This window comes from Xiphophorus maculatus, chromosome 9, assembly GCF_002775205.1.
Source record: "Xiphophorus maculatus strain JP 163 A chromosome 9, X_maculatus-5.0-male, whole genome shotgun sequence".
Lineage (NCBI taxonomy): Eukaryota > Metazoa > Chordata > Actinopteri > Cyprinodontiformes > Poeciliidae > Xiphophorus > Xiphophorus maculatus.
Window position 1 is genome coordinate 14,100,171 of NC_036451.1, and position 19,732 is coordinate 14,119,902.

A 19,732-nucleotide genomic window follows, 5' to 3' on the forward strand; every position below is an offset into this window, starting at 1 on the left:
GTGTGTAATTGTGTTAAAGCCCTCCCACATGCTATCCCCAGTGCATCTTCTGTCTCCTCTCCTAATCTGTGCTGTTTGTCTCCAGATAAGTGATATCCTCCTCAGATTAGGATCCAATGTCCCTGTCCTGCCCACCCGGAGGGAAAGGGATCCCCTGTGCATCCCCATGAGGTGCAAGCTGTATTTTTAGCAGCTTAATCCTTTTATAGCTTCAGCCGTTTCCTTAATTGGCTCAGGTAATCACTTCATATTTTGCCACATGTTGCTCAGGGTGGATTTATGTGTGCAAGTTTGACAAGTATACAGAGGTTGGGTGAAGCATAAATTTCAAAGCTGAACTCCTCCATTCTTAAGAAGGCTATGATTTGTGGAGCAAAGGCTATCACATGACTTATAGCCCTGCTAGGCAACTTCATATCAAGTTGGAAACATTGCCTAGATTGAGATCCCAGTCACAGCGACGGTATCTGTACACACCATTAAACATGCTCTTCACCAACTCAACTTTTTCCACGGATGAGTCTATAATGATGGCTCAAAAAGCCAAACTATTAGTGAATAATGCATGAGCCTGTGAAAGAAAAGGCTCCCTCTCGGTCTGTGGAGACTAGCTGATATGAGAACTGAGCTGTTGTAATCTTTGGCTTGTAGTTTGTGTTTTCTCAGAACCTTATCCATCAGCAACCCCCCTTGTGTGTGTGTGGGCGTGTGTATGTGTGTGTTCCTGACTCAGTGTATTTTTCACTACTTAAACAAAAAACAATCACTGTCAATATTCTCCAGACCAGAAGGGAGGATACATCTCCCACTTCTGTGGTTTCAAGGGACGTTATAGCACTTTGCTAGTGTTATAGGACTATGTTAATGCTATAACACTTAACAAAGTGTTATAGTACTCCACACAAACTTTGTTAGTTTGGAATGGACCAAATACATGGTTACTATAGAAAATTAAAATTATTCATTTGAATTTCATTAAAAGGAAGCTTTTATTCTAAGCCAACTCTGTTTGTCTTGATTTCCTTAATATCGTATATGCAGTGTTTGGTATATTCTAATTATGGAGCGATACAGAAAACAGTTTACTTGTTGCTTGAGAACAAATAAACTAAGACACAATGTGAGAAATGGTTCAGATTTCACACACACACACACGCCCCCAACCCAGCGGTCATAGATAGGTGTGTGTGAGTGGTTCAGAAGTTCAAACACCAGAAACACTTTGTTTTTCGACAATATAAATCAGTCAGTCACTGCATTTGAGTTTCCTCACAAGCGCTTTCCGCGAACTAAACAGATGTTTTCAAGCATTAAGCTTGTGCTTTTTTGTGGGAACTTTTTGTGGTTTTATCTACTATACATTTATCTTTTTGGCTAAGCAAGGATTGCTCAACCTCCTGTTCATTCCAAGGCATCTGATAGCCTTGATTAAGTGAGTGACTGCAAACGTGAGAGTCTGCCAGATGATCTGCAATGACCTCCAAGAAAAAAAGAGAGGTGAGTGGGTGGACTCAGTGATTATAGCACCTGCTCTGAGTGGCAGGGACAGCAGCATCTGAAAAAGGTGCTGAAAAGTGCAAAACAAGCATTTGATCCAAAACAGCAATCCCATAGCAACACAGTTGTGATGAAACCTAGTGTTTACAAATTCAGACGAGCAGAAGACAGGTTTTTTTCTGTTAAAAGTGAAGTGTATGGAGATAAACGCATCACATGCTGTGCCAAGAATGAACCGTCCACTCCCGTGGGCTCCGTTCGCGGTCTCACCCATCGCACTGCCTGACTCCATGTTTAGCATGAATTAAAAAAAAAAAAAAAAAAAGCAAAACCTCCTGTGCTTCAGTATTCTTTATTTAGTAATGCAGTGAGTTGTCACCATTGTTGTTATTTTATATGGTCTTATTGTCAACAATCACTCAAGTGCCAAATAAAATGTGATGAAGACAAAGATGGAGTATAACGTCAGCAAATTAGCAAAAGTGGAATTTATATAGAAAATAAAGCAAATACATTTTCTTTCCATCACTTATGACTTTTATAACCAAAATGATTGGCTATTCAGTGACTGTTAAATCATTACATATATTTATATGTCCTTTCAATAAATAGATGTATTTGATATTACATTATCTGCTTACAAATACATGGTCCATTCCACTCAAAAACAACCAACAATGTCCATCATTTTGAGTTATGACAACACCAACAGCAAAAATATAGACACTGTAGACACACACAGAAAGAACGTCCTCATGTCTGCTGTGGGTTGGAAGGCACTTCCTTGGCAACACATTGATCCCTCTTCCGTTATATGGCGACCTGGAATTTAAATCGCAACACAAAAATGCATAGTTCAATATTAGCAGTTTCTGCACTTTTCAAAGTTTTATTTTTTATCAAAATCCCATGGCTCAATGCTGGATCTGGAGATTTGATCATATCTTCACATTTTTTCACATCTTTCTAAGAAACTCATGTTGTCAGTTTCTAAAGATGGATCATTACTGGGCTGCCAAAGTTCACTGAGAAATGACCAGAATTGCCGAATCATGACTCATTTCATACGTCTTCTGAAGTTCGTCAATCGTGACACACGTGAGCTCTCAGAACAATGTAGACAGCATCCTATTATCTGATTCCTGAAGATGTGTCAGTCTCTTCAATTACATTATTACCAGCTAAGCCCAATGACCATGAATGACCACTTAGGGAGATGAACTTGTGTGTGGCAATCACTCATCAGTCTGGACATAATTGCATCCAATGTGAACCCTGCTTTTACCTATGTTAGATTTAAAGCCATCAAGGCAGCAGAGAAAGAGGGGTTTTTAAAAATCACCTTAAAAAAAGGGATGAGCACTGTTACGGCCCAAGGCTATTCCTTTGGGGTTTAGCATCCCTGCTCCAGATCTTCTGATTGGTGCTGATTGGAAGTGGAGGCAGCTGGCCAGTGTCTCCATGAATGACATCAGATCAGCTTAAAATGCACCACCTTTTTCTCACCAGGACAGCCCTTTTTCTCTTGGTCTGTCAACCTCTCCTCTTTTCTCCCTTTCCTCTCCAACCAGTTATGACTTTTGTTAAATAAATCCTATTTTAAGTTATCCCACGCGTTGCTTCCCTTTCATTTGTTATGGTACTAGAGCCAGACCATAACAAATTGGGGGCTCGTTCAAATTTATGTTATAGTTTGGCGTGACAGTTTTTTCAGTTAGTAAGCTTTTTGGGAAGTTAGTGTGGGAATCTTGAGTTATTTTTAGAGAAATGTTTTTTTTTCTCCTTTTTTCTGGTTTGGGGTAAGTAGTTTGCTTTCATTTCTTCTGACGACTCTAATGGTAAGTGTGATTGTTGACTGGTTTGTGCAATTAAGTATGACTGATCTGAACTGGTTCTCCTTTAGGCCTCATCGTGTTTCCCCTTTGGGATTCATGTGCTCAAAATAGTAGTGTGAGATCATATGGTTAGAGCAATTGTCTCGGGGGCACAGCCGTAGTGTTGAGAAGGTTGCCAGTTTTCTGGTCGCTTTTTTCACTCTACTGGTATTTAGTGCATAAGTACCCACCGTCCCTGATCTCTGAAGACTAGGGTTGAGCTAGTTAGTGTCTGATAGGCAGTTAGAGGGGAGGTTCAGGTTGGTTGTTTTGTGTTGCACAAATTGTCAGCAATTTACTTTAAATTTTGAAACGTTGTTTTCTGATTAAGAATTTAATTATGTCTGTTGAAGATTTTAATAAAAATCCATCAGCAGAATTTCTGGACCTGTGTTCTAGAGAACAATTGGTAAAAATTGCTGAGCACTTTAAAATAAGTGTTGGTGATAAACGGTTGAAAGAAAATGTTAAAGCAATTTTAAGGGAAAACTTAATTGAAATGGGCGTTTTGTCTTTGCCTTCAATGCCTGAAGATTTGGATTTAGAGGTTGTAAAGCCTAAATTTTTGGATTTTGAACAACAAAAAGAGATGTTAAGGTTAAGAATGCAACTGGAGAAGGAAAAGGAGTTGGCTTTGGAGACTTTACGACAGCAGGCGGATTTGGATAAGGTTCTTGCTTTGGAAAAACTAAGACAGGAAACTGAATTGGCAAGAATACATTTAGAAAGTGAGAAATTAAATCTGATGAAAGACGGCAAATTGTTTGCGGAATCTTGTGTTATGGACTCAAAATGTAAGGCCTCTGACATTTTAAGTGACTTGCGTTTGGTGCCTAAGTTTAGTGAAAAGGATGTCGAAACTTTTTTCACTTTGTTTGAAAGGGTTGCAGAGACAAGAGACTGGTCTGATTCAGACCGCATAGTTTTGCTTCAGTGTGTTTTGGTTGGTCGTGCTCAGGAAGCTTTTTCTATGTTGAGTTTAGCTGATGGCCAGGATTATGCCAAGGTTAAAGCTACAATACTGAAAGCGTATGAATTAGTCCCTGAAGCATACAGGCAGAAGTTTAGAAACTGGAAAAAAGGTGACACAACTTATGTAGAGTTTGCAAGGGATTTGGAGATTCATTTCAATCGTTGGTGCACTTCCTCTGAGGTTAGAACACTTGGTGACCTCTGTAATTTAATGGTTCTTGAACAATTTAAGAACTCTGTTTCTCAATGCATTGCAGTGTACATTAATGAACAGAAGGTAAAAACTGTATCAGAAGCTGCAGTTTTGGCTGATGATTTTGTCTTGACGCATAAAGATACTGGTGGAGAGTACACAGATGGGATGAGTGCTCCAAACTGGCGTTCAACACGTTCTGGAGGTTTTTTTTCAAACCACAGTAACCGTGATCTGGACAAAATTTGTAATTATTGTCACAGAAAGGGTCATTGGAAGAAAGACTGTGCTTTGTTGAAATCTAGAAATAAAAATGGAAATCAGGTTAAACCAGCAGCACTTGCTGCATCAGTTTTAAATGTTTCTAACAAAATGACTGAAGTGCCATTTGCCGGAAAACCTGATTTGAGTTCTTACAAACCATTTCTTATGGAAGGAGAAGTTTCTTTAATTGGGAGTGATGTCAGGGTGCCAGTTACCATTTTAAGAGATACTGGTGCATATGATTCTTTCATTCTGGCATCAGTGTTGTCTTTTTCAGATGAGTCTGACACTGGATTATCGATACCTGTGTTGGGTATGGGCATGTCTGTGTTTTGTGTTCCAGTACATAAGCTTGTGCTTCATTCAGAGTTGTTTGAAGGAGAAGTAAGGATGGGTGTTAGACCTGCACTACCTGTGGTTGGTGTCACAGTTATACTGGGGAACCATATAGCTGGAGGGAAAGTCTGGCCTGATCAACCAGAATCTCCAGTTATTGTTTCAATACCTTTGGTCAGCAGTGGTCCTGACGAAAATGAAAAATCACACCCAGAAGTTTTCCAAGCATGTGCTGTGACACGAGCAATGAAAGCATCCAGTGCTGTGCATCAGGATGAAAGCTTTGGAAAAGATACACAGACGTCCTCTTTTTGTTGGTCTAACATTCCTTTGTCTATTTCACAGAATGATCTGGGGCAGGAGCAAAGATCTGACCCCACAATACAGCACTTGTTTCAGTCTGCATTACCTGCTGAGGAGATGCAGAACCATGCTCATGGATACTTTGTTGAGAACAAGGTACTGTTAAGGAAGTGGATGCCATGTGGTGATGATGTTATTGGGCAGCCAGTTTATCAGGTTGTGGTGCCTTTGAAATTGCGTGACTTGGTTTTGCAGGTATCCCATGATGAGTCCGGACACATGGGAGTTAGGAAAACCTATGACCGCATTTTAAGAAATTTTTTTTGGCCACGGCTGAAAAAAGATATTGCTTCATATATTAAAACCTGTCACACCTGTCAGTTGACTGGTAAACCCAATCAAGTCATACACCGGGCACCACTGTATCCCATTCCGACTATTGGTAAACCATTTGAGCACTTAATAATTGATTGTGTGGGTCCTCTTCCACCTTCACGTTTAGGTGCTAAGTATCTTTTGACAGTTATGTGCCAAAGTACCAGGTATCCAGCAGCATATCCATTGCACACACTTACTGCAAAGTCTGTGGTGCGAGCGCTTGGGCAATTTATTGGTATTTTTGGAATACCTAAAGTCATTCAGAGTGACCAAGGATCTAATTTCTCCTCTCATTTGTTTGCACAGGTTTTGAAGCAGCTACACATTCAGCATAATCAATCTACAGCGTATCACGCACAGAGCCAAGGGGCACTGGAGCGATTTCATCAGACATTAAAATCTTTACTCCGTGCTTACTGTGTTCAGATGAAGGCTGATTGGGAGGATGGTCTGCCTTGGTTGTTACTTGCAGCGAGAGAAGTAACACAAGAAAGTACGGGCTTTAGCCCTAATGAATTAGTATTCGGTCATACTGTGCGTGGTCCGTTAACAGTTTTGCGAGATGAGTGGAAGGATGCTGAACCACCACAAAACTTGTTGCATTATGTTAATGGGTTTAGGCAGAGACTCTTTACTGCAACGCAGTTGGCAAATAGGAAACTATCATCTGCACAGGAAAAAATGAAGTGTTTGTATGATAAGAAAGCTGAACATCGTGTTTTTCTTTCAGGTGATCAAGTACTGGCTTTACTTCCTGTTGTGACTTCACCATTTCAGGCCAAGTTTTCTGGCCCACACACAGTTTTGAAACAGCTTTCCGATCAAAACTATCTCATTGCAACTCCAGAAAGACGGAAGAAACAGCAGACGGTTCATGTAAACCTCTTAAAACCTTACCATGTTCGTGATAACACTGTATTGGTGGATGACATTCACCCTGTGTGCATTAGTGAAACGGTGACATCTGCTGGAGGTGAATGGAATGGCGATGGGTTGCCTGTTCCAGATTCAGCCATGCTAACTGGTCGACTTATAAATTCTGAAGTACTGAAGAACTTGGACACTATGCTGAATTATTTACCAGAGACTCAATGTTTTGAGTTAGTTCAGTTGATAAAATCTTACTCTGATTTGTTTGCAGATATTCCATCCTGCACACATTTGATTGAGCATGATATTGAGGTGGGTGATGCACAACCTATAAAACAGCAGTTTTACAGGGTTAGCCCTGAAAAACGCAAATATCTGGATGCTGAGATTGACTACATGTTAAAAAATGGGATCGCTCAAGCATCATGTTCAAGCTGGTCTTCACCTTGCTTGCTAGTTCCAAAATCAGACAAAACCTATAGGTTTTGTTCCGATTTCAGAAAAGTCAATAGCATAACCAAAACTGATTCATACCCACTACCTCGTATGGATGACTGTATTGACCAGATTGGTAATGCTAAGTTCATTAGTAAGATAGACCTGTTAAAAGGTTATTGGCAGGTCCCTTTAACTAAAAGGGCACAGGAAATCGCTGCCTTTATTACACCTACTGGTTTGTACTCCTACAATGTTATGCCTTTTGGTTTGAAGAATGCGCCGGCGACTTTTCAGCGCTTGATGAATAAAGTTGTTGGGTGTTTAGAAGGTTGTTCTGTGTATTTGGATGACATTGTTGTCTATTCTAATAGTTGGTCTTCTCACCTGGAACAACTCACAACTTTGTTTGACCGTTTGGTGGATGCACGTCTTACAGTGAATCTAGCCAAATGTGAGTTTGCTCGAGCAACTGTCATTTATCTTGGTCATCAAGTGGGTCAAGGTAAAGTATGTCCAGTTAAAGCAAAGGTGGAAGCGATTGAAAAGTATCCCCCACCAACTACTAAAAAGGAACTCATGAAATTCTTGGGTTTAGTTGGGTATTATAGAGCCTTCTGCAGAAACTTTTCAACTGTGGTTGCACCGCTGACAGATCTTTTGAAAAGTAATGTGAAATACATCTGGTCCTCTGTCTGTCAGCAGGCTTTTGAAGATGTGAAGAGGATGCTATGTGATTCTCCTGTCTTGTTGGCTCCGGATATGAATAAGTCTTTTAAACTACAGGTTGATGCCAGTCATGTTGGTGCAGGGGGAGTCCTTTTGCAAATGGATGTCTTTTCAATTGAGAGACCTGTGAGTTTTTTTTCTAGGAAGTTTAATAGACATCAACTGAATTATTCAGTCATAGAAAAAGAGACCCTTGCTCTTATTTGGTCATTACAACATTTTGAGGTTTATGTGGGTTCAGGTCCTTTAACTGTCTTCACAGATCATAATCCTCTGACCTTTTTGAATTCTTTTCGGTGCCCAAATCAGAGACTTGTGAGATGGTCGTTGTTTCTGCAGTCATTTTCTTTAGATATTCGTCATATCAAGGGAAAGGATAATGTCATCGCAGATGCTTTGTCAAGAGCACAAAGTCAGTAATTTATTTATTTTTTCCTCTTACCTGTCTGAGTCACTTCATGGTACCAGTTGTTGACTTGGGGATGGGTTTTAAAAGGATTTAAGTTTTGTTTTTTGTTCCGTCTCAGCTTGTCTGAAATGATGTGAGTGTATTTAAACTTGTTTTTTTCTTTCTCTTCAGATGTTGATACATAGGTTGCCCAGGGTTCCGGTGGGGACCCTGTTTTGAAGAGGGGGGGTGTTACGGCCCAAGGCTATTCCTTTGGGGTTTAGCATCCCTGCTCCAGATCTTCTGATTGGTGCTGATTGGAAGTGGAGGCAGCTGGCCAGTGTCTCCATGAATGACATCAGATCAGCTTAAAATGCACCACCTTTTTCTCACCAGGACAGCCCTTTTTCTCTTGGTCTGTCAACCTCTCCTCTTTTCTCCCTTTCCTCTCCAACCAGTTATGACTTTTGTTAAATAAATCCTATTTTAAGTTATCCCACGCGTTGCTTCCCTTTCATTTGTTATGGTACTAGAGCCAGACCATAACAGCACACATCCAGAATTATTTCACTGACGACATTCAGGGGCCTTCCTTGACTTCAGGGATGCTGTCATGTACTTCTGAAAACAACCGATAATGCTTGGCACTATCTAAAGTTGTTCATATGATTAAATTAAATGAATTCTTTATTCCAGTTATGGGAAAAATGTAGAGGAGTGATGCTGTTTCTAATGTTTGGCACACTTAAACACGTCAGACCATTAAGTACATTTTAATATCAGACAACAATAGCCTCAAAGAATACAAAAAAAATTCTCAAGTGATTTAATTTATTAGGCAAAAAAAATCTATGTCTACCAGCCTGTTGCAATTGTAAGAAAGTAAATGCTCCCAAAATGTATGAACTACTTTTGCCTCCCTGGGGAAGTGGCATGTGTCAACAAGTGTTTGTGCTAAGTGGGAACAAGTCTTTTAAATTTCTGAGAAAAATTATTGTCCATAATTTTGAAAGACTTTTATTTGTGAATTTTTTAAATTTCAACACATTTGAGGATTTCAATTTTCATTTATCGTTATTCAAAATCATCCCAATGTGCATGTCTGTTTTCTTCCTATCCTAACAATTTAAGTCCAAGTTTAACTAATTTAGAAATGTTTCAAAGTAAATGTTGAAGTTATGGTAGGAGAAGATTTCATTCTGGCATAAAAATATTTCAGAGATCAAGGATAGACCACATTCTATACACGATCCAAATGTTGGACAGATGTAAAATAGATATGTTTCTGATTATAGGACGCATCAGTCTTCCTCAGATGAACATCTGATTCAACACAAAGTATACATCTACGTGTCTATATTAATCATTTCTGTTTTATCGAGGGATGTAAAAGACCAAGAGTAACTCAAGAAGAAAAAACAAATACTCACATACAAAACCTATGACTGCATGCAGAGCGGACTCATTGCTAATCGTGTTAGCAATCTTGCACACCTTTTGTAATCTAAAAGAAAGAAATGGTAAGATAAAGATTGTTAGCATCTTCACATGACCTAATCAATTACGAAAATTAAAAGAATAACAGAATAACAGCAGCTTTACTTCAACAAATATCGAGGACAAATAAGAGTCATGATTGAGCATATCTGCTTTCACTGCTATTTACTCCATAAGTTTGAAAATTGAAAATATCTCAGAGAAAGAAGCAACAAACACTGAGTTGGAAATGTTTTCCCTGATTTATTTATTTACTAATAAGAAGTTATAGAACCAATCACATTTCCTAAAGTTAGGGAGTTTCTAAAATGCAATAAAATCTTTATTTTACATAATGTGACAGCAATGCTGAATACTGTGATAACAATATCAGATCAATGTTATGTTTTTACTCTGTTTTGCATCTGCATTTTAAATTGTCTAATAATTTTTGTTTTGTTGTAACTAAAATCCTAAGTAGAGACAGACATTTTGAATTAATAGATAAAAGGTATTCGTCAGTCATAGTTAGCTTTAATATCTCAACCACTAAAAATATGTGTCAAGTACGCACAGCAAGAACGGTCAAAGTCTGCTTTACACGTAAACATATTAATAAGTTTAACTGGTAAGTGTGGCAATTAAAATTTTGTATTCAAAGTAATGCATCCAAGCTTTTGAGATTGTGAAATTGCAAACATTGATTTTGCAATGCTGTTTGTGATTTGACATGTTGCACTGGTAATTTCAAAAATTGTTCAAATCTTGCAATCTATCTTTAGGGTTTTTCATTCTATTTGTGTCCATTTTAAAAATTGTGAGACTCAGGATTGATTATCAAATGCATCCATCTGCAGCTTTGTCTTTCTAAGCAATGATGCACCTCGCTGATTTGTGTGAAACTCCTTAGAAGAATTTTCTATTTTTTATTTCATTTTTTTTTTTTTTACAAAAATTAGTTTTTGAACAATGCTTTTCATAATACAGCGATAAGATTCAGAAATTCTAGATAAATTTTAGCTCATGCAAGGCAAAGCTGGAAACCACTATTAAATGGTGATGACCATCAGGATGCCACTGCTTGTAAACTGATTATGCCAAAGTTAACAATATTAGTCTCTATGGTTATTGCTACTTATCCCAGTTCACAACCCAAAGAACCACAGGCAGAATTGAAAGCTGAGCTGGAAATCTTGCAAAGATCTACGGACAAAAGCTCATCTCAGCTGGACAGATGGATTATAAACATGTGTTTTCTTGTTAGATGACCTCATGTCTCAGTCAGTTTTAAAGAAAACACACACACAACCCCTTTTACCCCCACTTACCCCCCCTCCTGTCCTCTTCAATTTAACAGAGATTAAAAAGACTCTAGGCTTTTATTAGTTGCAAAAGTCAACAGCTGTGGTAGTGCAACAGTGCCCATGGGTGGGATGACTTGGACATATATGAAGGTACTTTTGATGCTAAAGGACTTGCTGAAATTTTTGGAAGACATTCCATTATCAAGGCAAAACCCATGTATTCATTTTCTACATTTCTTTAATTCTGTTCAGGGTTGTGACTGACTGCTTTAATTTCTAGTATATAATGAATGATTAAGGATGAAAGAAATTCTATATGTATAAATGTACAGTAACATACAAATATTTTTTTTTTCGTACCTCTATCTTAGCTCTTGATTTTTATTATTTCTTTAAACTGCATCAGTTGCAAGAAAGATTGCTCTCCTTTAACATAAAAGAGCCAAAGATTCTGACATATTATCAGCAGATTAAGCAAAGCAAAGTTTTAATAATTTGGACATAAAACATCCAAATGGTTCGGACCATGTAAATTTTGTCCTATGTCATTGTTCTAACAAGAAAAAACAGATTATTTGGCGCATTACTTCTCATGTGGCCTTTAAGTGGAAAAACAGATTGGATGCCTCCACTGAGCATTATGACAGCAAAAGCCATCTTAGAAATAATCAGGAGTTGGTTGCTTTGTTCAAAATATTCATAATGGTTGTTAATTTATTTTTTAAAAAAAAGATCAGGCTAAAACACAACAACCGTCTCATTTATGTCAAAAAACTTCTTGATGGCTCCCAGGAATTTTAGGAATATATTCAGTGGACCTACAAGGTTATAGTAGAAGTTTTGGATGGATTCATCTGGTGTAAAACTAACACAGAGTTTCAAAAAAGAGAACATCACACTGAATCCAACATGGTGGTGGTGGTTTGATGGTCAGGACCTGAGAGACTTGCCATAATTGATGAAACTATGAATTCTGCTTTCTGGCAAAACATCTTGAATTCTTCCCCTCATGCCTGGTTTTCGCAGCAGGACAATCCAAAGCAGGGCACTAGGTCTGCTATTGAATAACTCAAAAAATAAAGTCTAGGAAGTAGTCTGATCAAAGTTCAGATTTAAATCTGGATCATGCCTCAAAACCATAAGCGTGAAAGCAGACTCTGTGATCCAAAGTTCCTCCACTCTCAGGCAAAATACATCTGAATGTGGCACAGCCAGTTATTAGCATTGGAGGGAATTATTTTTTCATATTGGGCTCGATTGGTTTAGATTACCTTGATAAATGAAATCATCATTTGAAATTTGCTTTTTGCATTATCTCTGGCTATTTCTCTCTTCTAAAAAAATAGTTTGATGATTTGAAAGACTTAGGTTGGCCAAAAAAGAAAAAGAACATTTCCAAACTAATAAGATATTCAGTTTTTTTCTTCTTTGAGAATGTGAGGCTTATTGATGTGACTTACAGTACTACTTAATAATAATAATAATAATAGGCCCATTAGTACTGTGCTTGGGTGCCGTGTTAATGGGCCCAAAATGCTTGTGACCACAGAAGAGAGTTAGAATCACAGTTGAAAAGTGAAAAGAAAGCTATTTTGTCATGACTGATTTCATCTTCACAGTTTTGACTGATAATATCGACATGTCTGTTTTTAATATGATGCAGCCCTATTCAACAACATTTTTTATCTGATCTGAAAAACACTAACCAAAGTTGACATAATATATTCTAAGAAGATGCTTAGTGACCCATGCAGAAACCAAAAGATCTTTATGTTGAAATAACTTAAACTTTCTGCCAACAAAAATGGTTTGCTCATATAAAATGTCAGTCATATTAATATTAAACACACATGTTTTCTCAGCCAATATGGGATAATATTTTATGATAAAAATAGAGAATGAGGCACAAAGAAAACTGATCAAATTAGTTGCCTGTTGAATGAAAAAGCATACACACATGCTGGTGTTGAGCAATCCCTTGTGGTGTAGTATAGTCTGTGAAAGTGTGTTTTGCACTCCGACGAGAACTTGACATGTCCTGCTTGAGAAAAGAGAAGGTTACATTAGGTAAAATGAAAAGAAATTCTCTTAATATAACAATTTTTAAGAAAAATACATGACCTGGTGCTGTGCTATTGTTTTCCTTCTACTTATCCCAAAATGGGAGTGCTTTTCATAAATCATGACAATTTTTACTGAGATCATTTTTGTCTAATGATTAAATATCTCTAGCACTATGGGAGTTTCCTGCTTCAAGATTAAAATAATTTTCTCCAGTGTGCAGAAGGGTCTTTAGCAAGACTGATATAAATTTGGTGCCTGATCCAAAACTCGGGTTCGTGGAGTTTTCATCTGCTAATTCAGATGTTGATTTCAGGTGTTCTTCTAGGTGTTTTCACCTAGAAGTGAAGATGAAAGCACCTAGAAGAAGTTTTCTTCTAGGTGAAAACACCTAAACGGCGCAGTAGGCAGGTACTCAAGGACAAGATTTTGAGAGGCCTTTTACAGCTCTTTGTGTACTAGCGTTTGTATAAGTTCTACAAGTACTACACAGGCAACTTTTCACTGTATTCTAAGTGAATTGCAGTGATACACTAAACTCATGGCTACTCAGCTTTCCCAGCCAGAATGCCAACTTCAGAGGGCTTTATTGTGGTCTTTGCAACTGAGAAATCACCTAAACATTGATAAAACTAATGCTGAATTAGTATGCTTTACTGACGGGAGAAATATTAAAATTTTGAGTTTCCAGTCAGCAGTCACAGGTCAGGGTCAATAATCTGACCCTTCTGAAAGTTGTCCAATTCTAGTTACCACTTGATTTTTCTAAACATCTCTAGATGTGACTCAAACAAAATATTACTGGTTTTACAATTGGTGACTGTATGATGTGTTTATGATATTTTTATGTTTTCATTAAGCCTTTTGAAATGCCTTCCTCCTCAAATGTGCTGTACAAATAAACTTAACAAATTGATTCTATATACTCTACAGTAAGGAGCAACTTGAACCTAAATTAATACATCATGGAGGTTTTAATCTTTATAAAATCAGTGGGAAAATGATTTTTTTTACCTTCCTTTCATTGGCTTACAAAGAAATCCACTGTCTGCTAATACCTAAATGATGTAAATAACTCAACACCTCATACAAAGGCTTAATATTAGTTTTTACTTTAATTAACCACATATTTGTAAGAATTATAGTTTCAAACTAATGAACAAAAAAAGTAACTACACCCCAAAGTGCCTTTACTTTGTCAGTTGTAGACGTATTATTAATTAGTCAGTTTTCAATTTAGACTGAAGCAAAGTCAAGTTCTCAGTTATAAGAACATCTAAGAGTTTCTGCACCAACAATTATGCTTCCAGATTTTCATAGCAATAATGAAGTCTACTCACAGGTCCTGAGACAAATAATCAGCTTAGCTTAGCAATGCCTTCAACTTAATTCTGTCAGCTTCAGACCATGTGCTGTTTCTCTAAACTACTGCCCTGCAGCTAAGCCATGCGACCCCATTCTGACCCAAAGAACAGCGTTCACAAAGCTGTCTATGACTTCAGTATACTGTATCTTGACTTGCAGGAATGAAAATGTTTTTCTCAGAGGGGCAAAACTTGGAGAGTCCTGCCAAAAGTTGCATGGGAAAAGTGCCAAATATGTTCTTAAAGTTGTTTCCCAGATAAAACAGTTTTGCAATGTCTGCAAAGGGTAGCAGAGATTCTAGACCAAAATGTTTTCACAAAAATGTTCTTTAGTCGAAGTTTTCTTACCTCCAAAATGCTGAATGAATTTGTTCTTCAGGTCTGCATCTCTAGAAACAATATCTGAAACAGAAACTTGTGATTAGATTTTCACATCAGAACTATTTATCAGGCCATCAAACAAACAGTTACTGATTTTTTCTTTTTGTATTTTGTGATATTACTTAAAGACTTCTATTTGGATAACATTTTGAGAGACAAACATAAAATACTGCCAACTATTTGCATTCATCTCTGACCATCTTCCATCCTCCTGTTGAAAAGAAAAACCCATAGCATGATGCTGCCACCTCCATGTCTTATCGCAGGTGGGATCAGGGGGATGTAAAGTGTTAGTTTTCTGCTGCACAGAGGATTTTGCATGCAGCTGAAAATGCATCTGGTTTTATATGATCAGGGCATCTACGTCCACATGTTTGTTTCATCAGCTGTAGATCGCTGATACTGATCTGCGAGAAAGCTCGCAGTGTCAGAGCTTTCTCTTTGACTAGCCTGACAGCTTAGATGGACAGTGATATTTTGGAAGGTTTGTAGTTGTGCCACACTCTATTTTTGAAGTATCACTGTGCTGTTGGGCTCTAATTTTATAGCCTAACTCTGTTTTAAACTTTACCCCAACTTTTCCTCAACCTGTCTGCTGTGCTCCTTGGTCTTTGTGATGCTGCTTGTTGTTCTCAAACCAAACTCTGAGGCCTTCAAAGAAAAGCTGGATTTATGCTGTAATTTCAAACAGGGGTATTCTGACATAGATGTTGAGGACATAATAAATGAACAAAACACTTTTCAGATTTTGAGTAGAAATATTTCTCAAACAATTTTCCTTACACATCACAATTATGCATTAATGCCAGCAATATACATTAAGTTACATTACATTGCAACATGAAAAAAAGTGAAAAGCTTAAAGAAATGGAATAAAATGCATGTACATCTGTGAAGCTGAAGCTCTCTCTTTCATTAAAATCTATAGTTTTAAATTTATTATAAGGGCCAAGAGGTAACCAAACTAGAAAGAAAAAATATTCCCTTTATGATTTAATCTCTACTGCAATGGATTGGCAACCTGTCCAGACTGTACCCTGAGAAAGACACCAGCCCCACTGAGGCTCTACAAGAATAAGCAAGTTTAGACAATGAATGGAGGAATTTGATCTCTCTCTTTATATATTATACTCAAAATCCCAAACATATGTTGAACATTACATTGTAACATGAAAAAAAAATTAAAAGTTTAAGAGGTAATCATATTTTTGCAGGGCATTGTATAACATGCAAAAGTCCAACAACACAATACCTTTGCCGACAGCCTAAAGAGATTATTTTTGGGGGGTTAAATGCTGATCATAATAAGTCCTTGTAATACTTGGTTGATTACACTTTAGTCTCCAGAGTCAGTAGACTGTAATGTGGTCACAAAATGGGAATAATGATTGACAGTCATCGCACCAGGCTGAATACCAGCAGACATAAAATAGTTTTTGTCTTGCTGAATAAATGGCAGCATATATTATTAAAGGGGTATTCCAGAAAAAAATACTAACATTTCTTCAAGTCTAAATATGAAGGTATGTTTATGTAAAATGAATGTTTTGCATGCAGTCCCCTCTATTTTCTAAAAGACTAACAGCTAAGCTTCAACTCCTCTGCTTCTACAAGCTAAAGGTTGCATCATCATAAAATTTTTTTTTTTTAAAAACAGATATAAATTGCATGTTTTTGCTTGTCTTATCTTAGTCTCACCACAGCTGTCATTCTGATGCCACAGCCATGGCTTGAGAGGAACACACAGGGAACAACTCCACAACATTTTCCCCCTCATCCTCACTGTGTTTAATGCCTTCATCATTGCGTGACGATCGTTCTTTCAGTGGTGTCACATGCACCAGTGCTAATATGCTGCCTTTAAAATCCTCAAAAGATAAATTCCATCCAGCCACTGGTCTGAGAAAGGTACTTTTCCAATTGCGCAAGAGGCCAAGCCTTTCAGCTGTGTGCTGTCTGTTCAGCATCGCCAAGGCATGATCTAACTAATAGTGATTATCTTAAATAAACACATTATGTTCATTTTATACACCACACCGAGGTGCAATTCTTAAAAAAAATATTAATTCTTGTCTATATGTTGATTTCAGTAACATACAACTGAAATCAGCAGGTTAACTGGACATAATGCTGTACTTTAAGACAGTAATTGCAGAGTTCCATTAAGCTTTTTTCATGTACAAGAGACCCCGAATGCCACATTCAATATCTTTCAAAGAAAACAAATTTAGAAATGAAGCACTTTTAGGATACACAGAACACAAAAACGCACCCAGTGTGAGTGAAAAGCAACATTTACAGATGTCATTCATGTTTAAAGATGATCAATGAATCATTCTGAATGAATCATTCATAAGTTTGGCCCCACGATGCTCCTCCTACCACATTTGATGATAGGTTCCTCTACTTATCAGTCATTCACATAAGGGATGATATGTCCAAAACACGTGAAGAAGACATATCTAATCAGAGTAAGTATGATGTAAACTCTTAGTCTTGCACATATGAAGCTTACCTGTGTTAAATGCATTATATAATCATTGCAATCTGAACTGCACATGCAATTTGCATACTTATGTCAAATAGGTATGGGCATTGTTCCCTTGCCTATGAAGATTTGTAGTCAGTAAAATGTCCAGATCTCTTGAATTAACTTAAAAATGCATATAGTTTCAAGTTTCAGTTTAGCCAAACCAGAGAAAGATCCTACATTAAAAGAGGAGCACTGAGCAGACCAATGACAGCTGTCTCCAACAGTAAAATGGAGATTATGCTTTCATCATCAGGTCCTAAAAATAAATCTTATCAGCTTACCTATGAGTCTAGTGTTATCCAGCCTAGGGACATACAAAGGCTTTTCCCGGGAAGAGGACTTGAAGTCTTGTGCTGAGGTGTGGAGTCCACTGCCACAGCGCCTAGACACGGGCTTGTCCCGTTGCTGGCTGTCCTTGATAACCTGTAAAATTAGATCCAACAGGGTCCTTCTCTCATTCTGCTTGACCTGTTTGCTGTCCATGCACTGACCCGAGGAGATGAGCAAAAAGAAGATGGTCAACAGTATGTGCCATTTCCTCTCCACATGCATGGCTTGACTGTCTGAAAAAAAGAAGTTTGGTTGGTGTTAGAGATGTAATCTAAAGTTAGACATTTAACAAGCTGCACACACTGTAATAACATTTTTTTCTGACATTTCTACTTTTGCATAAAACTAAAACACCCATTGTCTCATGTAACACACGCAACCTGTGTTTGCTTGGCATCCCATATAGAAATGGTGCATGGCAGGTTACGCACGATTCTCTCTGGGATTCTATTTAGTTTTTCTTTTTCTTTCTTTCTTTTTTAAAACTTATAATAAAGTAAATGCGCTTAACTAAATTCAGAACTCACCGGTTGAGGAGATGCTTATGTCCGGGAGAGTGGACACAGTTGTCTTGAGGAAATTCTTCCAGGCGTTGTCTGCGGTTCCGATAAGAGAGAGAAAGAACAGCCTGCAGATTGTGCTCAACGCCGTCTTTCTTGAAAAATTGCGTAGCTATTTATACCGAGTGCCACCTTCTTGAAGGTAATACAATCGATTTCGAGTGGGTGGTAAAGCAATGTTGACATCTTCGGAGTATTTTTTCCCTCTTTGGTCCCAGAGGCACATGTTCACTTTGGCGTGCCCCACACCGTTACGCACGACAAGAAAAGTTTCATTTGCAATTGATTCGAGCCCATAAAAAGTCGGCGATCCTTTTGAGATAAAGTTTGAGAGGAAGGAAAGAAGAAAACGCGCTTTACGATCGCATTAAAAAAAAAAGAAAAAAAAAAGATCTTGGCGCACGAAAAATACAGGAGCGCAACAGCGCGCAGTGAAGTAGTTTTCCAAAAGGGAGCAACTTGTTGGATGCTGGATGCAGAGAACTGGGGAATCTGAGGGCCTATAAGCTTGCAGTCGAGCTGTCAACGTGCCGATGTTTTTGTTCACTGATGTCCAAGTCTTGTGACCTCCTAAGCGCTGCAGAGAATGCGCCTCCAGGAGCACCCATCCGGCAAGTTAGCTCCCGAACAGAAATCTTTATTGTGATGCATCTTGGATGAATAATGCCAGGGTATGTAAGGGTCCGTTTAAAATTTGAATTTTTAGAGAGGAAAAAACTAAATAATTCCCTTTCCCTTTAGCTCGGAGCGAAATTAAAAAATATATATTTAGACTAATGCATGACATTTACAAATGAAGTTTTAATTTTGTCCATATTTCATTGATAGTTATAAGTCAAATCCCATTTAAGAAAAAAAAAAGAAAGAACAGAGAGGTAGTGGGGCATCTCAATAAATTAAAATGCCTTTGTAAAGTTAATTTATTTCAGCATTTACAATTTATGATACACATTTATTACACAAAGTCCATATCATACACACAGACTATATTTCCTGTGCTTATTTTAGTTAATTTTCATGATTATGGCTTACAAATACTGACAACCTGCACTGCTTAGGGAAAGTAGAAAATATAGAGGATATGAAAAAAGGATTTTAATACAGAGCTATTGTTGAAAAATATGTGCATGTATTTGCCCCCAGTGCTTTGTCAGAGCCTCTTTAGCATGAACTACTGCATCAATGCAGCTCTACTGAGGTGTTAATTTAGCCGAGGTTGTTTAATAGTGGTTTCATCTTGCATATCTTCACAACAGTTGCTGTATGGGGTTTAGATGAGGGAAGCCAATGATTCCAAGTTCATTAAAGTTGCCAATTAAGGCATTGTGAGCAGGGATCAGGTCTTGTTCGAAAATGAAATTAGCATCTCCATAATAGAAGTGCACTAAAATTTCCTGGCTGCACTGACTACTGTTGACCTGATAAAAAACACTAGACCAAGAACAGAAATGGCAAGACTCCCCTCCCCAAATCATCACTGACTG

General features: G+C 37.8%; 1 protein-coding gene across 1 annotated transcript; it reads right to left on the reverse strand.

Annotated features, from left to right (window-relative positions):
* Window positions 1-1,835: 1,835 nt before the first annotated feature.
* Window positions 1,836-18,830, reverse strand: LOC102225006 (protein ALKAL-like). Its single transcript, XM_023340066.1, has 6 exons — window positions 18,216-18,830; window positions 17,640-17,921; window positions 14,793-14,846; window positions 12,977-13,057; window positions 9,670-9,743; window positions 1,836-2,319 (listed from the first exon to the last, which is right to left on the reverse strand). The coding sequence occupies exons 2-5, from the start codon at window positions 17,908-17,910 to the stop codon at window positions 9,679-9,681; spliced, it is 471 nt and encodes a 156-aa protein (XP_023195834.1). The 5' UTR covers window positions 17,911-17,921; window positions 18,216-18,830; the 3' UTR covers window positions 1,836-2,319; window positions 9,670-9,678.
* Between the last annotated feature and the right edge of the window lie 902 nt (window positions 18,831-19,732).